This window comes from Xenopus laevis, chromosome 9_10L (assembly GCF_017654675.1).
Source record: "Xenopus laevis strain J_2021 chromosome 9_10L, Xenopus_laevis_v10.1, whole genome shotgun sequence".
NCBI classification, from domain to species: Eukaryota; Metazoa; Chordata; class Amphibia; order Anura; family Pipidae; genus Xenopus; species Xenopus laevis.
Genome location: NC_054387.1, coordinates 132,927,734 through 132,941,699, shown reverse-complemented (window position 1 = coordinate 132,941,699; position 13,966 = coordinate 132,927,734). Strand labels below are relative to the sequence as shown.

The 13,966-nt window shown below is 44.6% G+C and overlaps 2 protein-coding genes across 2 annotated transcripts; one reads left to right on the top strand and one right to left on the bottom strand.

Moving 5' to 3' along the window:
- Positions 1–626: 626 nt before the first annotated feature.
- On the top strand, positions 627–3,154 carry XB994846.L (provisional ortholog of PYD and CARD domain containing L homeolog). Its single transcript, XM_018240265.2, has 2 exons — positions 627–1,051; positions 2,470–3,154. The coding sequence occupies exons 1-2, from the start codon at positions 719–721 to the stop codon at positions 2,476–2,478; spliced, it is 342 nt and encodes a 113-aa protein (XP_018095754.1). The 5' UTR covers positions 627–718; the 3' UTR covers positions 2,479–3,154.
- A 4,008-nt stretch (positions 3,155–7,162) lies between these two features.
- Positions 7,163–13,566, bottom strand: bcl7c.L (BCL7C, BAF complex component L homeolog). Its single transcript, NM_001096881.1, has 6 exons — positions 13,337–13,566; positions 12,801–12,879; positions 11,151–11,256; positions 10,609–10,770; positions 10,439–10,524; positions 7,163–7,387 (listed from the first exon to the last, which is right to left on the bottom strand). The coding sequence occupies exons 1-6, from the start codon at positions 13,426–13,428 to the stop codon at positions 7,283–7,285; spliced, it is 630 nt and encodes a 209-aa protein (NP_001090350.1). The 5' UTR covers positions 13,429–13,566; the 3' UTR covers positions 7,163–7,282.
- Between the last annotated feature and the right edge of the window lie 400 nt (positions 13,567–13,966).

Here is a 13,966-nt window from a genome sequence, read left to right as displayed (position 1 = left end):
GGACAATGGCACATGAGTAGACTGTATTGTGGGAATCATCTTCTTCCTCCAAGATTAAGCTGGATCACTACGTGCAACGTCTTTTACATGATCTGAGTGTTAGTGAAGGGAAAATATTGAGAGATTCTAGATGATCGCTGGTTATACAAGTGATACCCCATAAGGGACCTTGTTTGGCAAATTGGAGAGGCAGAGAGAAGGGAATCAGCTCTTGTGCTCAGGTAATATCTAATGAGCAGAGTACTGTCTCTACTACTCACAGCAATCCCTCACAGTCAAGTGTACCCAAACATTGATCTAATTGTGACATATTTACCCTGTCGAGAGAACATCACCCTGTCACCATGGGAACAGTGTTCCTCTGATAGACCCAACCAGCAGTCACATGGGAGCAGAGAAGTCAAGCACAGGAAGGCTATGGAGGCTTTTGGATTCTACATTTGTCTTTATGTATCCGTGTCATATTTAAAAAACTTTTCCTCATTCAATGATTGATCCGAAGAACCCAGGAGGTGGGATCAAGTTCAAACTTAAAGTGAATTTCAATGTCCTTGGAAAACAGCCCAGACTGATATGGGAGGGACTGGGGAGAGAGATAAAGTCTTGGCTTGTAGGTGGGGGCCTCTGTATGGGACATGGCAGTTGAGCGGAGCATCTAATACAAGTACAATTGTGGATTAACACTGAGAGGAGCACAGTCCCAAGGGCTTCAGGCACAATGGGGATCCATAAAACCAAAATGTTGTCAAACAGAACTGCAGACGATGTTGTCAACAACCTGCCGAGACCCGTATTGAAGGAAACTATGGTGAAGAGCCTGGAGATGTTGGGTGGGGGGAAGTTTAAGGAATTTAAGGAAAGACTGAGTGGCTGGGATGTCTCTGCTGGGTATCAAAGGATCCCTATGGGGTCTCTGCAGGGAGCAAATGCGGGGCAAGTTGCCGACCTTATCATCGACTATTACAAACAGTCCTATGGGGTGAAAGTGACTCTTGGAGTGTTGGGTGCAATTGGCGCTGGGGCTGCTGCCAACAACCTTGAGAAAATAAAGGTGAGTGACTGTCTAGTGAGGGTTACATTAATCCAGAGATCACAGTAGGTGGTTCATGGCGTGGGTCATTTATCAGTAGGGATGGGCGAATTTTACCCGTTTCGCTTCAGCAAAAATTTGCCGCCGGCGAAATGTCGCAGACGCCCATTAAAGTCTATGGGCGTCAAAAAATTTTTGTCGTGCGGCGAAATTTTTTTGACGTGCGTCTTTTTATTTTGCCACACAAAGCCATACAAGTCTATGGGCGTAATTTTTTCGGCGAAACAAGGCGAAAAAATTCGCCCATCCCTGTTTATCAGCCTATTATAGGAGAACAACTATAGTTACACTGTAACAGGGGATTACTCTATAATTTCCCTTTATCGCATCACATGAATTTTAGGACAATGAGTCTTAGTTGCCCTTTGCATTAGGAAAGCTATCAGTTTTCTTCAGTTGGGGGAAAGCGTTAAACCTAGAAACAGAGTTCTCCAAAGAACTTGCCCCCTGTGAGGCCACATTTTATTGTTATTATATTTTATATTGTTCAGAATTCTGTCGAGGCCAATGACTCATGTTTACGCGGAGCAAAGAGTAAACATGGGGATGAGAGACATAAAACACAGATGGTCATATCTGATATCATATACTGTGCGCTCCCATAACAGATAAGCACTAATGCTGCATGGCTTTGATAATGGGGGGGGGGGTTACATGTAAATAATATGATCACATGTCACAGTAGCCTCATCCACTCACTGATACTCCTGCTGGCTGTGCCCACCACTATCACTTTACTAAGTCTCACCCTCATCAACGCTGGCCTCCCAGAACCTCTAGTAGACCAATTTGCCATTCTCTCTTAATGTAAATGGAACTACATAAAGGGGAGGAATTACTACTGTTACTTACTCTGTTTCTATGGTGCTTTATTCACTTTACACATTGAGGGGTCTCCTACATTTTCTATTTGTATAGAACAATTTAAGAATTAGATCCTAGTGGGCCTCTAGTTGGCCAAACCTTAGTGGTCCTACCAGGACAAGAGAACAATAGAAATGTGCTTCTTGGAAGGTGTAAATATGAGAATTAAATGGGTGCAGGAACATCTCTTTGGGTCCCAGTCCTGATGGACTCACCTGCCACTCACTTGGTTTTCTTGGTGTTGGTAGGGGCAATGGCCAGGGTAGTGCAGGACTATGGGTGTTGGAGGTATTGGGGGAGGGAGGACTTGCCAGTCAAGGTGGTTGGCTTTGGCAAATCATTTCCTCGGATGCATAGAAACTTGACAAGCTCCCAAAATATACCTGGACCTTCAGGTCTATAAAAGCCCTTTATTTGAGCTTTTCTAGGGCTGAAGGTCCAGGCCTATAAGATAACTATTTAAAAAAAGCTTTTAAGTGGTACCCAAGATTTGTCTTTCTTTCTTTCTGCTATAGGAGTTGTGATTTTAAGAGAATCCCATTCTGTCCTTTATCCGCTTCCTGCTGCCAATGCGCCAAGACCCCAACATGGACCCCCATGAACTCAGAAGAACAAGAAGACATTTGTGCATCACTAACTGGCAACCTCCTATCATTAAACTGCTTGAACCCTGAAAACTCAGCTCCCCGTGGCTTGAATACAGATCATGACTTGAACACAATGTTTAGATCAAATGTTAAAGTTGTGTTATTATTTCACAGTGTGTGGCATTTGCACCATTCCCCAAATCTACACGCCGGCTCCTGCCCGTCCACTGCTGTTTATTGCCCCCCAGTAACTCATTTACCCTTTGTTTTCCTTCAACAAACAGGCTGAACCCCGATCCACTGGAGTATTTCCTTCAATGGATTTGATCATTATTCATGGATTTTGAGCTTATTACTGCTAGACGCCAGATTGGAAGAGACAAAAAATATTTTCCCCTTCTTATCTCTATAAGACTTTTTATACTCATTAGGTTTTTTTCTGTTCAGGGTGAATCACAATAATTTGGTTACTATTTTATAATATTTCTGAGATTTTGGTAAAAATGTTATCTACCTATATAGACATCTTATTATCAGCAAAATACATTCTTAAAGGGGTACTAACAAATAAATGCCAGAGCTGCTTTAATAAACCGCAGTCAATGAAATCTCACTACGTTGATTTACTAAAGAGACCTCTGACTATAATGTAGAAGGAGATAAACACCTCAGTGGTGGAGACTGAAGAGACTGTTCATACAAAGGTGCTTTTTGGGAGAGGGACACTGATAAATAAAACTTACATGAAGATATCATCTACAGTTTGCCGGGAGGAACATGGAGACTTTGTAGGCATCTGGGAGAAGCTTCGATGGTCCATTGAGAGTAAAATTCAGCTTGTGTACATGGAAGGTTTGAGTGAATACAGTAACAAACAGGGAAATCCTGGAGAAAGATCTGCAGCAGTCTATCAGAGCCCCAATCGGCCACAGGGGGGATTGTTGTCAGGGTCCCGGTCAAATTTGAATGCTGAGTTTGTTCCACAGTAGCTGTGACATCCATTAACTTTAACCGTTTGCCCTTCCAAAAACTTACCTACCCGCTAGTTGACCGTTTGTCTAGCACACACAAGGGGCGTGGCCAAAAATCTTGGTACCACCCCAAAATTGTTGGGAGGGGCAAGATTTCTAATGGCGGCCTTGTGTACTCGTATATTAAACTTGAACGTTCCACTAATAATAAATTCGCTCCACCAAAGTGGGTACTAATATAACCACACAAAACCCATATGATTATACAGTAGCTAATGAGCTGTTTCTTTATCTAGAGCTGGATCTACCAGTAGCGGCATAGACAGGCCCGGACTGGCAATCTGTAGACAGTATTTAGTGGGTTGGTTTGGGCCTCTGTGTGAGCTGATTGGGCCTCTTTGTACCTGAAATGCCAGGGCCAGGCCCGGATTTGCGGCAAGGCTGCATAGGCCCGGGCCTAGGGCGGCAAAAAGTAGGGGCAGCCGCATTATGGGGACGTGTGCGCCCCCATTCAATTACACCAGCTGCGCCGGCGTTTTTTCGCCGGTGCGCTGGGAAGGGGAAGTGTAGGTGGGCGCTAGGACCGCGCGGCCTAGGGGCGGCCGGCAATGAAATCCGGCGCTGGCCAGGGCCTGTTTTTATTCTCAGTCCGGACCTGGGCATAGGACTGTTAAGGGGGCAGAAAAATCTTAATTCATGAGCCAATTTAATAAACTGGTCAACTTACCAATGTTTTGGAGTCTTTGAGTTAACTGAATTTGCTGTGGGGCTCTGTAAAATCCCATAGAACAGATTTGTCTCCCACCCTGCCGGCGACATCACCCGCATGTCCCCTGCCCAAAGGCGACAACTCTAAATACAATCTCTATTTATAACAGCGAATTATTCCACTGTCTACAATGCACTCCAGGTTGCACCCACAGACTCCCCTCCCTACTTGGTCTCTTCCACTGTAAGGATGCTGACGGGGCTGCCCAAAATTGAATGCAGTGCCCCCTGTACTAATTACTTATAAAAACCTCCCATTGCCAATCCCTACCAATTCTTAGCCCTCCCCTAACTACAGCCAGTGTTGCCCCCTTTTCTAGAAAAAACATCAGCCTTCCTGTACTTTTATCTGTCTGAGTCTCGACCTGCAGAAAACTCTAGGGGCAATAGATTTAGTGGAATGGCCCTCGGGTGTCTATACATTTAGTCTTGTGCCTGTGCCGCTCTGTGTCACATATAATGACAATGTTCTGTTCCATGAATTAAAGGTCAGGCTTCATTTGCAACAGCTCTTTCCCCCTGGCCGGTGGCTCCGTATACAACACCAGCTTGAGGCCGGTGAATAAAGCAGCGCCGTGCCACCATATTACTTGCCTTTCTGAGGCGGCTCAGTGCCAACAGACTCGTATTTATACAAAATAGAGAAGCAAAACGGGAAAATGAAAGTGTCAGAGAGACGGAAGAGTAAAACACAAGAGTGGTAGGTCAAAAAAAAACTTGAATATGAGATAAAAATGTTAAAATAAACAACAAGTTTCTATTCAGTTATAAAAACAGAGCAGTAATTATGTGAATATATGAAAAATAATAAAATAAAAATAAATGATACAACAAAAGATAATAAAACAAAATATAATCCAGTGGATGAAAAATAAAAAACTTCCCAAATTGGCATATGTACTAAGAAACTTGAATAAAAGGGGGGGCTCCTTGTACTATTTCCCTTATTACTCACAAACACAATCAACCCCCCATGTGTCTCTTCTTTACTGTTACAGAGAGAGCAATAGCCACAGAGAGCTGCTGAAAGAGCGACATGTACAGGTGCAGCGCTGCATTGTAGGAAGAGCCGGGCCCCCCTTACGAGCGCCTGAGACGTGCGGCCATTTCGCAGGTTGCCGAATTCGGAGGTGCCGAAAAGCCGAACAGCCGAAAAGCCCCAAAGCGGCGAAAAGACCCGAAGTCTCGAAAGAAGGCGAAGTTGAAGTCCTGAAGCCACGAGTTCAATTCTACTGAACACCAATTTGTGGGTTTTTTTTAATCCCCTGGCCACCAATGTATTATTTTAATTTATTATTTATTATTATTTTAAATTTTTTTTTAATTTAAATTTTTTTTAAAATTTTTTGTTTAGGGCCCCAATTTTTTTTAACTTATAAGGGGGCCCTGACCATCAATAGCTTTTTATAACTTGTGTGTGGGGGGTAACTTTTTTAGCGCTGATGTCTGTGTGGTCTTTTAACTGTGATGTGGAGTGGGCGGGATATGGGGTGGGGCTTGGGTATGAGTGCGGGCGGGGCCCAGGGGGCCCCAAAAATGTTGTTGTACAGGGCCCTGTGATTTCTAATGGCGACCCTGCAGGGACATGCCCACCTAACATGGTGCAACCCCTTAATAAAGTCCCCCTTGCTGGCTTACAGACTTTTGGAAATGGCTATGGCTGGCAGAGCATGATGGGAGTTGTAGTTCAAGTAAGAGTCAGAGAACATTAAGGATAAGGAGTGGGGCAGAAGCAGGACAATAGACAGGAGGTTGGGGCAGGGGGATAGGGCTAAGTGCAAAAGAGCTGAGCTGTGGAGGCAGAATGTGGGAGAGACTATTTGGATGAGGGGGGTGCTGGATGACAGTGTAGGGAGGGGGTTTAGGGATGAAATGGACCATTCCTTGATCATTGAGTTTCTGTAGTTTTCTATAGACTGAGTTGCTCAGACCTCCAAACTGAGTCAGTGAGGAAGATTCAGTCATTGGAGGAAAGATAGAGGCCTGGGATTGTGTCCTATCCTGGGGAAAGACTTAGGAGCTTGCACTCTACCAGCAACACACTGGCCCATTCCCCCAATAACCAACAAAACGTCTTTATTTCCATAGAACTTTCCATTCTCACCCCCCTCTCCAGTGCATCTGATTGTTAGCTCTTCAGGCGAGTTTCCTGCATCTGATGCCCCTGTTCCTCACGGGAGGGACCCGCTCCTGTTGCACCCATTGTTTCATATTGACTGTTTTGTAAGAAAAAAAAATCTATTTCTGTAACAAATAAAAAAATAAAGACAGAAATGAACCTGGTGTGTTTTATTTGCTCCCAGTTTAACCTTGCGCTGCCCAGAGCTGCTCTGGACTATTGGGTCTGGTTTTGTCTCCAAGTCGCAGTGATTGGACAATGTGGGTTGCACTGCAGCTGCACAGACCAATCACATGACAGCTTCATGAGCCAATCCTGTGCAGAGCTGCAGCTCCTATTGATCTTGTCTCCATATATGTAGGGAAATAGGAATAAATGTAGTCGGCACAGAGACCATTAATAATCAGTTTAAATGCAGGAGTCATGGCTGTTTGGAAATCATTATCATCTGCAATGTGCTCAGCACTGGGGCAGCTGTCTCTATAGGTCTATTGGGTATTTTACATATTATGAGAATTGATATTAAAAAAACTCTACATTATGAAAATGCAGCAAAAATGCAAATAATACAGTTAAAAGAAAGTCTTTCTTCTGTAATTCCACTTTCATCCAGAAGATGGCACTGCCATACACAAGTTGCTCTGCAGCGACATCTCCTGGTTGGATTGGGAAGTGCAAGAGAACGGATTCCCTTTATAAAACATACAAAATAAGTCTGTATATAAGGACAATATTCAATATATTCAGAGAATAAGAAGACTGGTAGCAGAAGAATTAAATGTATTGGTGTCAGTATATATTTCAGCAGATCCTGTCAGCGCGACATAGAATAATATAATATATAATACTGATTATACTTATTACAGAAAGGCAGATGTGAGGATTATCTTCCCATCATGACTTGGTCTGTACAGAATCTCTTTAGCGCCGGCGCATCCAAACTCTCCTCCTCAGACAGACGTGGGCAGATGGCGGCACCGCTGGGCACCTGGGAAGATGGGAGATTTTAGATTTATGGCTCCTCCATTTAATCCCTGCGTGGCTCCAAGTGGGTCACTAACTGTCACATAACAATGAACCCTACCCCGATGGCCCATTATGAACCTGACCAAGTGTTATTAGCACCCAGGCCCAGCCCCCTGCCTGAATGTCCCCTCCACTCTCCCCTCTAATCCCCACCCAGTCCTCACACCACAAACCAACCCCTCTGCTCGCCTCTCTACTGCTCCAAGTGGACCCCAACTGCCCCCAGGCACCTGCCTCTGCTGCCCAAAAGTAACTATCCCATTGCAGCATCAGTATCAGCTCCAGTCCTGGTTCTCTTCTTACATCACCAATGTTCCTTCAGTGTCTCCTACAATGGAGTATCATCTTCTCCCCTACCTCTTTCTGTTGGGGTTCCTCAAGGATCTGTCCTGGGACCATTACTATTCTCCCTCTGTACTTCCTCCCTCAGTAATCGAATCAACTCGTATGGTTTCCACTACCACCTCTATACTGACGATACTCAGATCTATCTCTCATCTTCTGATCTCAACCCAGAACTCCTAACTCGCGTCTCCTCCTGCCTGTCCGCTATCTCTTCCTGGATGTCGCAACGCTACCTTAAATTAAACCTCTCTAAAACTGAAATGGTTCTCTTTCCTCCAACTAACATCAGTAACATCCCGGAAGTATCCATCATAGTTAACAATTCCACTATCACCCCCTCTCCCCAGGCCCGGTGCCTTAGGGTTATCCTAGATTCTGCCCTGTCATTCACTCCTCATATCCAGTCACTTATTAAATCATGTCACTTCCACCTAAGGAACATATCCAAAATACCATCATTTATCACCCAAGATGCTGCCAAAATTCTTATTCACTCTCTCATCATATCACGTCTAGACTACTGTAACTCTCTTTTAATTGGCCTTCCCCTCCAGAGACTGTCACCTCTCCAGTCCATAATGAACACTGCTGCGAGGCTCATACACCTCAGCAACCGCTCCTCCTCTGCCTCGCCATTCTGTCAATCCCTGCACTGGCTTCCACTACCTTTCAGAATCAAATTCAAATTAATGACCCTGACATTCAAAGCACTTCATAACTCTGCCCCACCCTACATCTCTGAACTCATCTCTATATACTCACCCAACCGCTTACTACGCTCCTAAATCTCTTAAAACGCACTTCTTTCGAGAAGCCTCCCCTCACTCTGCTTAACTACCAAACACAACACCACATACAGTACCACATTTCTCACCCACTTAATTCGATCTTGCCCACTCCCACACCTTGTGTATTACTCCCTTCCCTTTAGAGTGTAAGCTCTTTTGCATAGGGCCTTCCTCACCTTTTGTACCGGTATTGATTGTGATGTATGTAACTCCATATGTTCTATGTATGTAATTCATGTGATGTAGTTGTATAATCACATTTACTTTACAGTGCTACGCAATATGTTGGCGCTATATAAATACATGTTAATAATAATAATAATAACAGTCTGAGAATGGAGAATAAAAATGGCTCCCTCTACTGTCCACAGACATAAAGTACATGATCCCACTATTATGTAACAACATGGCAGCTCCATGAATGTAAGTGCAGCCAGTTTGATATAAAAACATTTTACAGATAAATAAGTATCACAGCAAGGACTCAGGTCTTTCCCTTATTCCTACAGAAGTGTGAGGGCTGCAGTCCTGCCCATGGATGAGCCAGTCTGGGTAACAACAATATTCAGTGTTAACATACGTTATAATGAAAGGCTTTGGCCCTTATTTAGAAAAGGAAGTAGGTACCACAGCCAAACTACAACAATCTGCCCAATAACCATTGTCTTTTCCTGCACTGTATTCTGGCTGGGGGATTAAATGCTTAGTATACCCCCTCCAGCCCCTCTACTGATAATACAGGATGAATCTCCTGTACTATATACCAACTGGGGGATAACACATACTGCTCAGACAATATCTCCTGTACTATATACCAACTGGGGGATAACACATACTGCTCAGACGATATCTCCTGTACTATATACCAACTGGGGGATAACACATACTGCTCAGACAATATCTCCTGTACTATATACCAGTCGGGGGATAACACATATTGCTCAGACAATATCTCCTGTACTATATACCAGTCAAGGGATAACACATATTGCTCAGACAATATCTCCTGTACTATATACCAGTCGGGGGATAACACATACTGCTCAGACAATATCTCCTGTACTATATACCAACTGGGGGGATAACACATACTGCTCAGACAATATCTCCTGTACTATATACCAACTGGGGGATAACACATACTGCTCAGACAATATCTCCTGTACTATATACCAACCGGGGAATAACACATACTGCTCAGACAATATCTCCTGTACTATATACCAACTGGGGGATAACACATACTGCTCAGACAATATCTCCTGTACTATATACCAGTCGGGGGATAACACATACTGCTCAGACAATATCTCCTGTACTCTATACCAACTGGGGGATAACACATACTGCTCAGACAATATCTCCTGTACTATATACCAACTGGGGGATAACACATACTGCTCAGACAATATCTCCTGTACTATATACCAGTCGGGGGGATAACACATACTGCTCAGACAATGTCTCCTGTACTATATACCAGTCGGGGGATAACACATACTGCTCAGACAATATCTCCTGTACTATATACCAACTGGGGGATAACACATACTGCTCAGACAATATCTCCTGTACTATATACCAACTGGGGGATAACACATACTGCTCAGACAATGTCTCCTGTACTATATACCAACTGGAAGACCCCAAATAACATAACTCCTAGAGCAACTTCCGTACTTTATATCAGACAGGGGTAACAAATACAGCTCAGGGAATATCTCCAGTATCAGTTTTTCCTGTAGATCCTGTTCTATAATTTTTTTTTAATTTGTGGAATTCCCAGAAATTGCCCTAAAATGCACTTGCTGATTTTGGTGACCTTGGGAGGCACATTGTCCCTGTGTTGAATTTCAGGATCTTCCCGGCATCTCACTTACCTGGGCTCCAGGTGTTTCAGCCACTGGCTCCTCTTTAGTTAACATTGGGGGTTCATCTGCTCTGATGGGGGGCAGGAGGGCTCCATCTGAACATACAAATCCACCAGTCAGTCCCAATTCTGCCCTCCGTCCCACACAGAAATCCCCTGTACACTGTCTACACTTCTTACCCCCTTCATGGCCCAATTCTGGGGGCTGGAAATCTTCAGTCTTTGGTCTGGTTGAGGGGCAGGGGCTGACATTCCGGCTGAGTTCTGGGGTCTGACTTGGGCTGTCGCTCCCCTCGCCCCTCGCTCCAGAGGCATCAGACAGGGAACTGTTATTGCTGTCATCTGTATGGGGCAAATATAATGCACATTTATATACTTGTATATAATAATAATAATAAACGACATCCTTATAAATTGTCCTTAGTGATGTCATTGCTTATAACTGCTGATTGATGATGTCACATGTTTTCCTGAATTACTAACAGAAATGTAAGACTGCAGTAATCCATGATCACTAATTAGCAACTAGTTATTCAACATGGCGGAGGAGATGATATTGGAGCCCACATGGTGGAGGCATAAAACACACATAACATTAGAAATAAGTATAAATTGTGGATGAAGCCTCTGGCTCAGATGACATTTAGCCATTTTGCTGAGGGGGTTCAGTTACTTGATATTTCCAGTCTATTTGAACTGCCCAGTCCCACCAGTTGTCTCACCATTGATCTCCATCATTAGCAGAGCATGGCTCTTCCTGCGCTGCTGTGCTCTGCGCTTCTCTCTTGCCTTCTGTTGCTCTGTGGGAGTCTGCGCCCCTGACTTCTCCTGCATCATAAATTGGGTGAGGCAGAGAAATCAGCTGAAGGGTTATAGTAGCGACAAAGGTGCGGTGTGTGTTTATAGCAGGGAATACGGGGTTCTCTAAGTTTATTGCAAGTAATGCAGGTTTATAGTGGGGATTGGGGAATGAGGTGTTCTGCAGGTTAATAGTGGAAACTGAGATGTTCCACAGGTTAATAGTGGGGACTGGAGGTTTAGAGCATGGACCAAGATGTTCTGGATGTAGAAGGGACTGAGATGTTCTGGGTGTAAATAGAAGGAACTGGGCTGTTCTGGAGGTGTATAGGAGGGACTGGGATGTTCTGGATGTAAATAGAAAGAACTGGGAGGTTCTGGAGGTTTAGAGAAGGAACCAGGAGGTTCTGGAGGTATATATATATTCTGGGCAATGTCATTCTGTGGCTACTAAAGCAAATAAAGTTCTGTCTTGTATAAAAAAGGGAATTAACTCAAGGGATGAAACATAATTCTGCCTCTTTATAGGTCCCTGGTGAGGCCTCATCTGGAGTATGGGGGCAGTTTTGGACTCCAGTCCTTAAGAGGGATATAAATGAGCTGGAGAGAGTGCAGAGACTAAGTGCAACTAAACTGGTTAGAGGGAGGGAAGAGTTAAATTATGAGGGGAGACTGTCAAGGTTGGGGTTGTTTTCTCTGGAAAAAAGGCGCTTGCGAGGGGACATGATTAGACTTTACAAGTACATTAGAGGACATTATAGACAAATAGCAGGGGACCTTTTTACCCATAAAGAGAATCACGTACCAGAGGCCTCCCCTTCAGACTAGAAGAAAAGAAGTTTCATTTAAAGGAACAGAGTAGGGGGTTCATCACAGTGAGGACAGTGAGGTTGGGGAATGCACTGCCGGGTGATGATTCAGTTAATGACTATAAGAGGGACTTGGAGGATTTCTTGGACAGACATAATACAAAGGCTATTGTGATACTAAACTCTATAGTTAGTATAGATATGGGTATATATCATTTATGTGAAAGTAGGGAGGGGTGTGTGTATGGGGCTGGGTTTTCATTTGGAGGGGTTGGACTTGATGGACTTTGTCTTTTTTCAACCCAATTTAACTATGTAACTATGTAACTATGTAAGAAGGGACTGATAAGTTTTGGATGTAAATAGAAGGAACTGAGATGTTCTGTAGGTGTATAGAAGGGACTGATAAGTTCTGGGGGTGTAGAGATATACAGAAGGTTTATAACAGGTGGTTTATATGATGGACACCTGAAGGTTTATAGCAGATGGTTTATATGATGGACACCTGAAGGTTGAAAAAGGGAAATGAGATGTTTGGCAGGTTGGAAGTGGACAGGAAGATGCTCTGCAGATTCAAATCAGTAAGTCTTGGTTTGAAGGCTGATAGGGAGTGAGATGTTGTGCAGGTTGGAAATGAAAGTAAGATGTGCAGTAGCTGCCTGGCATGGCATAGTAGAGTGGCACAGGTGATAAGTTGAACCCAATGTGAAGGTGGAAGTGATTCCCTCACCCAATACTCAAAGCAATGCAAACGTAATGACTCACCTCGTCTCTGGGATCCACAATAGGCACCCACTTAAATATCCGGAGTGAGGTGTCTCCCACTGTCACCCAACGCTTCTCCCTGTGGGACAGGCACCTGTCATTCTAAGCACTTACATTATCAAGCTTACCTGTCACTGGCTCCACCTACAAGACCCTCATATCTACACAGTGATGCTCCTCCACCTTCAGACGGCTCCACCCTAATCAAGACCACTCTTTGCACCTGTGATATTAGCCCTCCAACCAAATTGCTCCATCCAATCTAACGCACGTAGCTACAATATGATGGGCACCTGCCCCATCTCCACTCCCTGTGTCTCCACAATTACTCCACTGCTCTCCTGCACTCAGCGCACGGCTGTATACGGAAGTGCATTCATCTCCTATTTGCACACTAACTCCTCTCCTCACTGACCGACCCCACATGCACGTGACCCAGGGCACAGCTGTATCACTAACAAACAGGACCTGTGGTTGCCTAGAGATTAGTAGTCCCACCCACCCTACACCTCACATAGAACTGGGTGCTGCCATACCACCGTCTCACGTGCTCTATGACTGCCATGACTCTCTTGATGTCATCTCTTGCCCGGCTCCTGGTCTCTGCTCGGCCTGTCCTGTTAGCCATGTCTGAGGCCCAGGTGTCTGTCTCTCTCTGGGCTGTAATATCCTCAGCTCTCTTTCATTTCTTCTTTGTCTCCTTTCTCTCAGGGGGTCCACTCCTCAGCTTGCTGTGCAGTCTCTGACTCTCCTGTGTCTGTCTCTGTCTCCCTCTCACTGTTGTGCCTGTCACTTCTCTGAGAGTTCCTGTCTCCGGATGTGCAACTGTCACGCAGCTCATGTCTCTTGGAGCTCTCTGCTGCCCCCTGGTGTGCCAGAAAAACTTGTGTATCTCACACCCCCTCCAGGAAATTCTCCCCCCCTCCTTTATAACCGAATTGTAAACACACCCTCCCACCCCTGCTCCAGCACCCACATGGCGTGTTCCACAGGGAGAAACCACACGATTTCCTACAGGAGACAAACCATGTGCCCTGCTCTTGTTTCTCTCAGTCTGCCGTACACACCACTTATATACCACATATGCTCAAAGGGCCTCCGGGAGTTACTGAACTACAACTCCCAGAACCCCTGATAGAAACTCTTGGAGTTGTAGTTCGGAAACA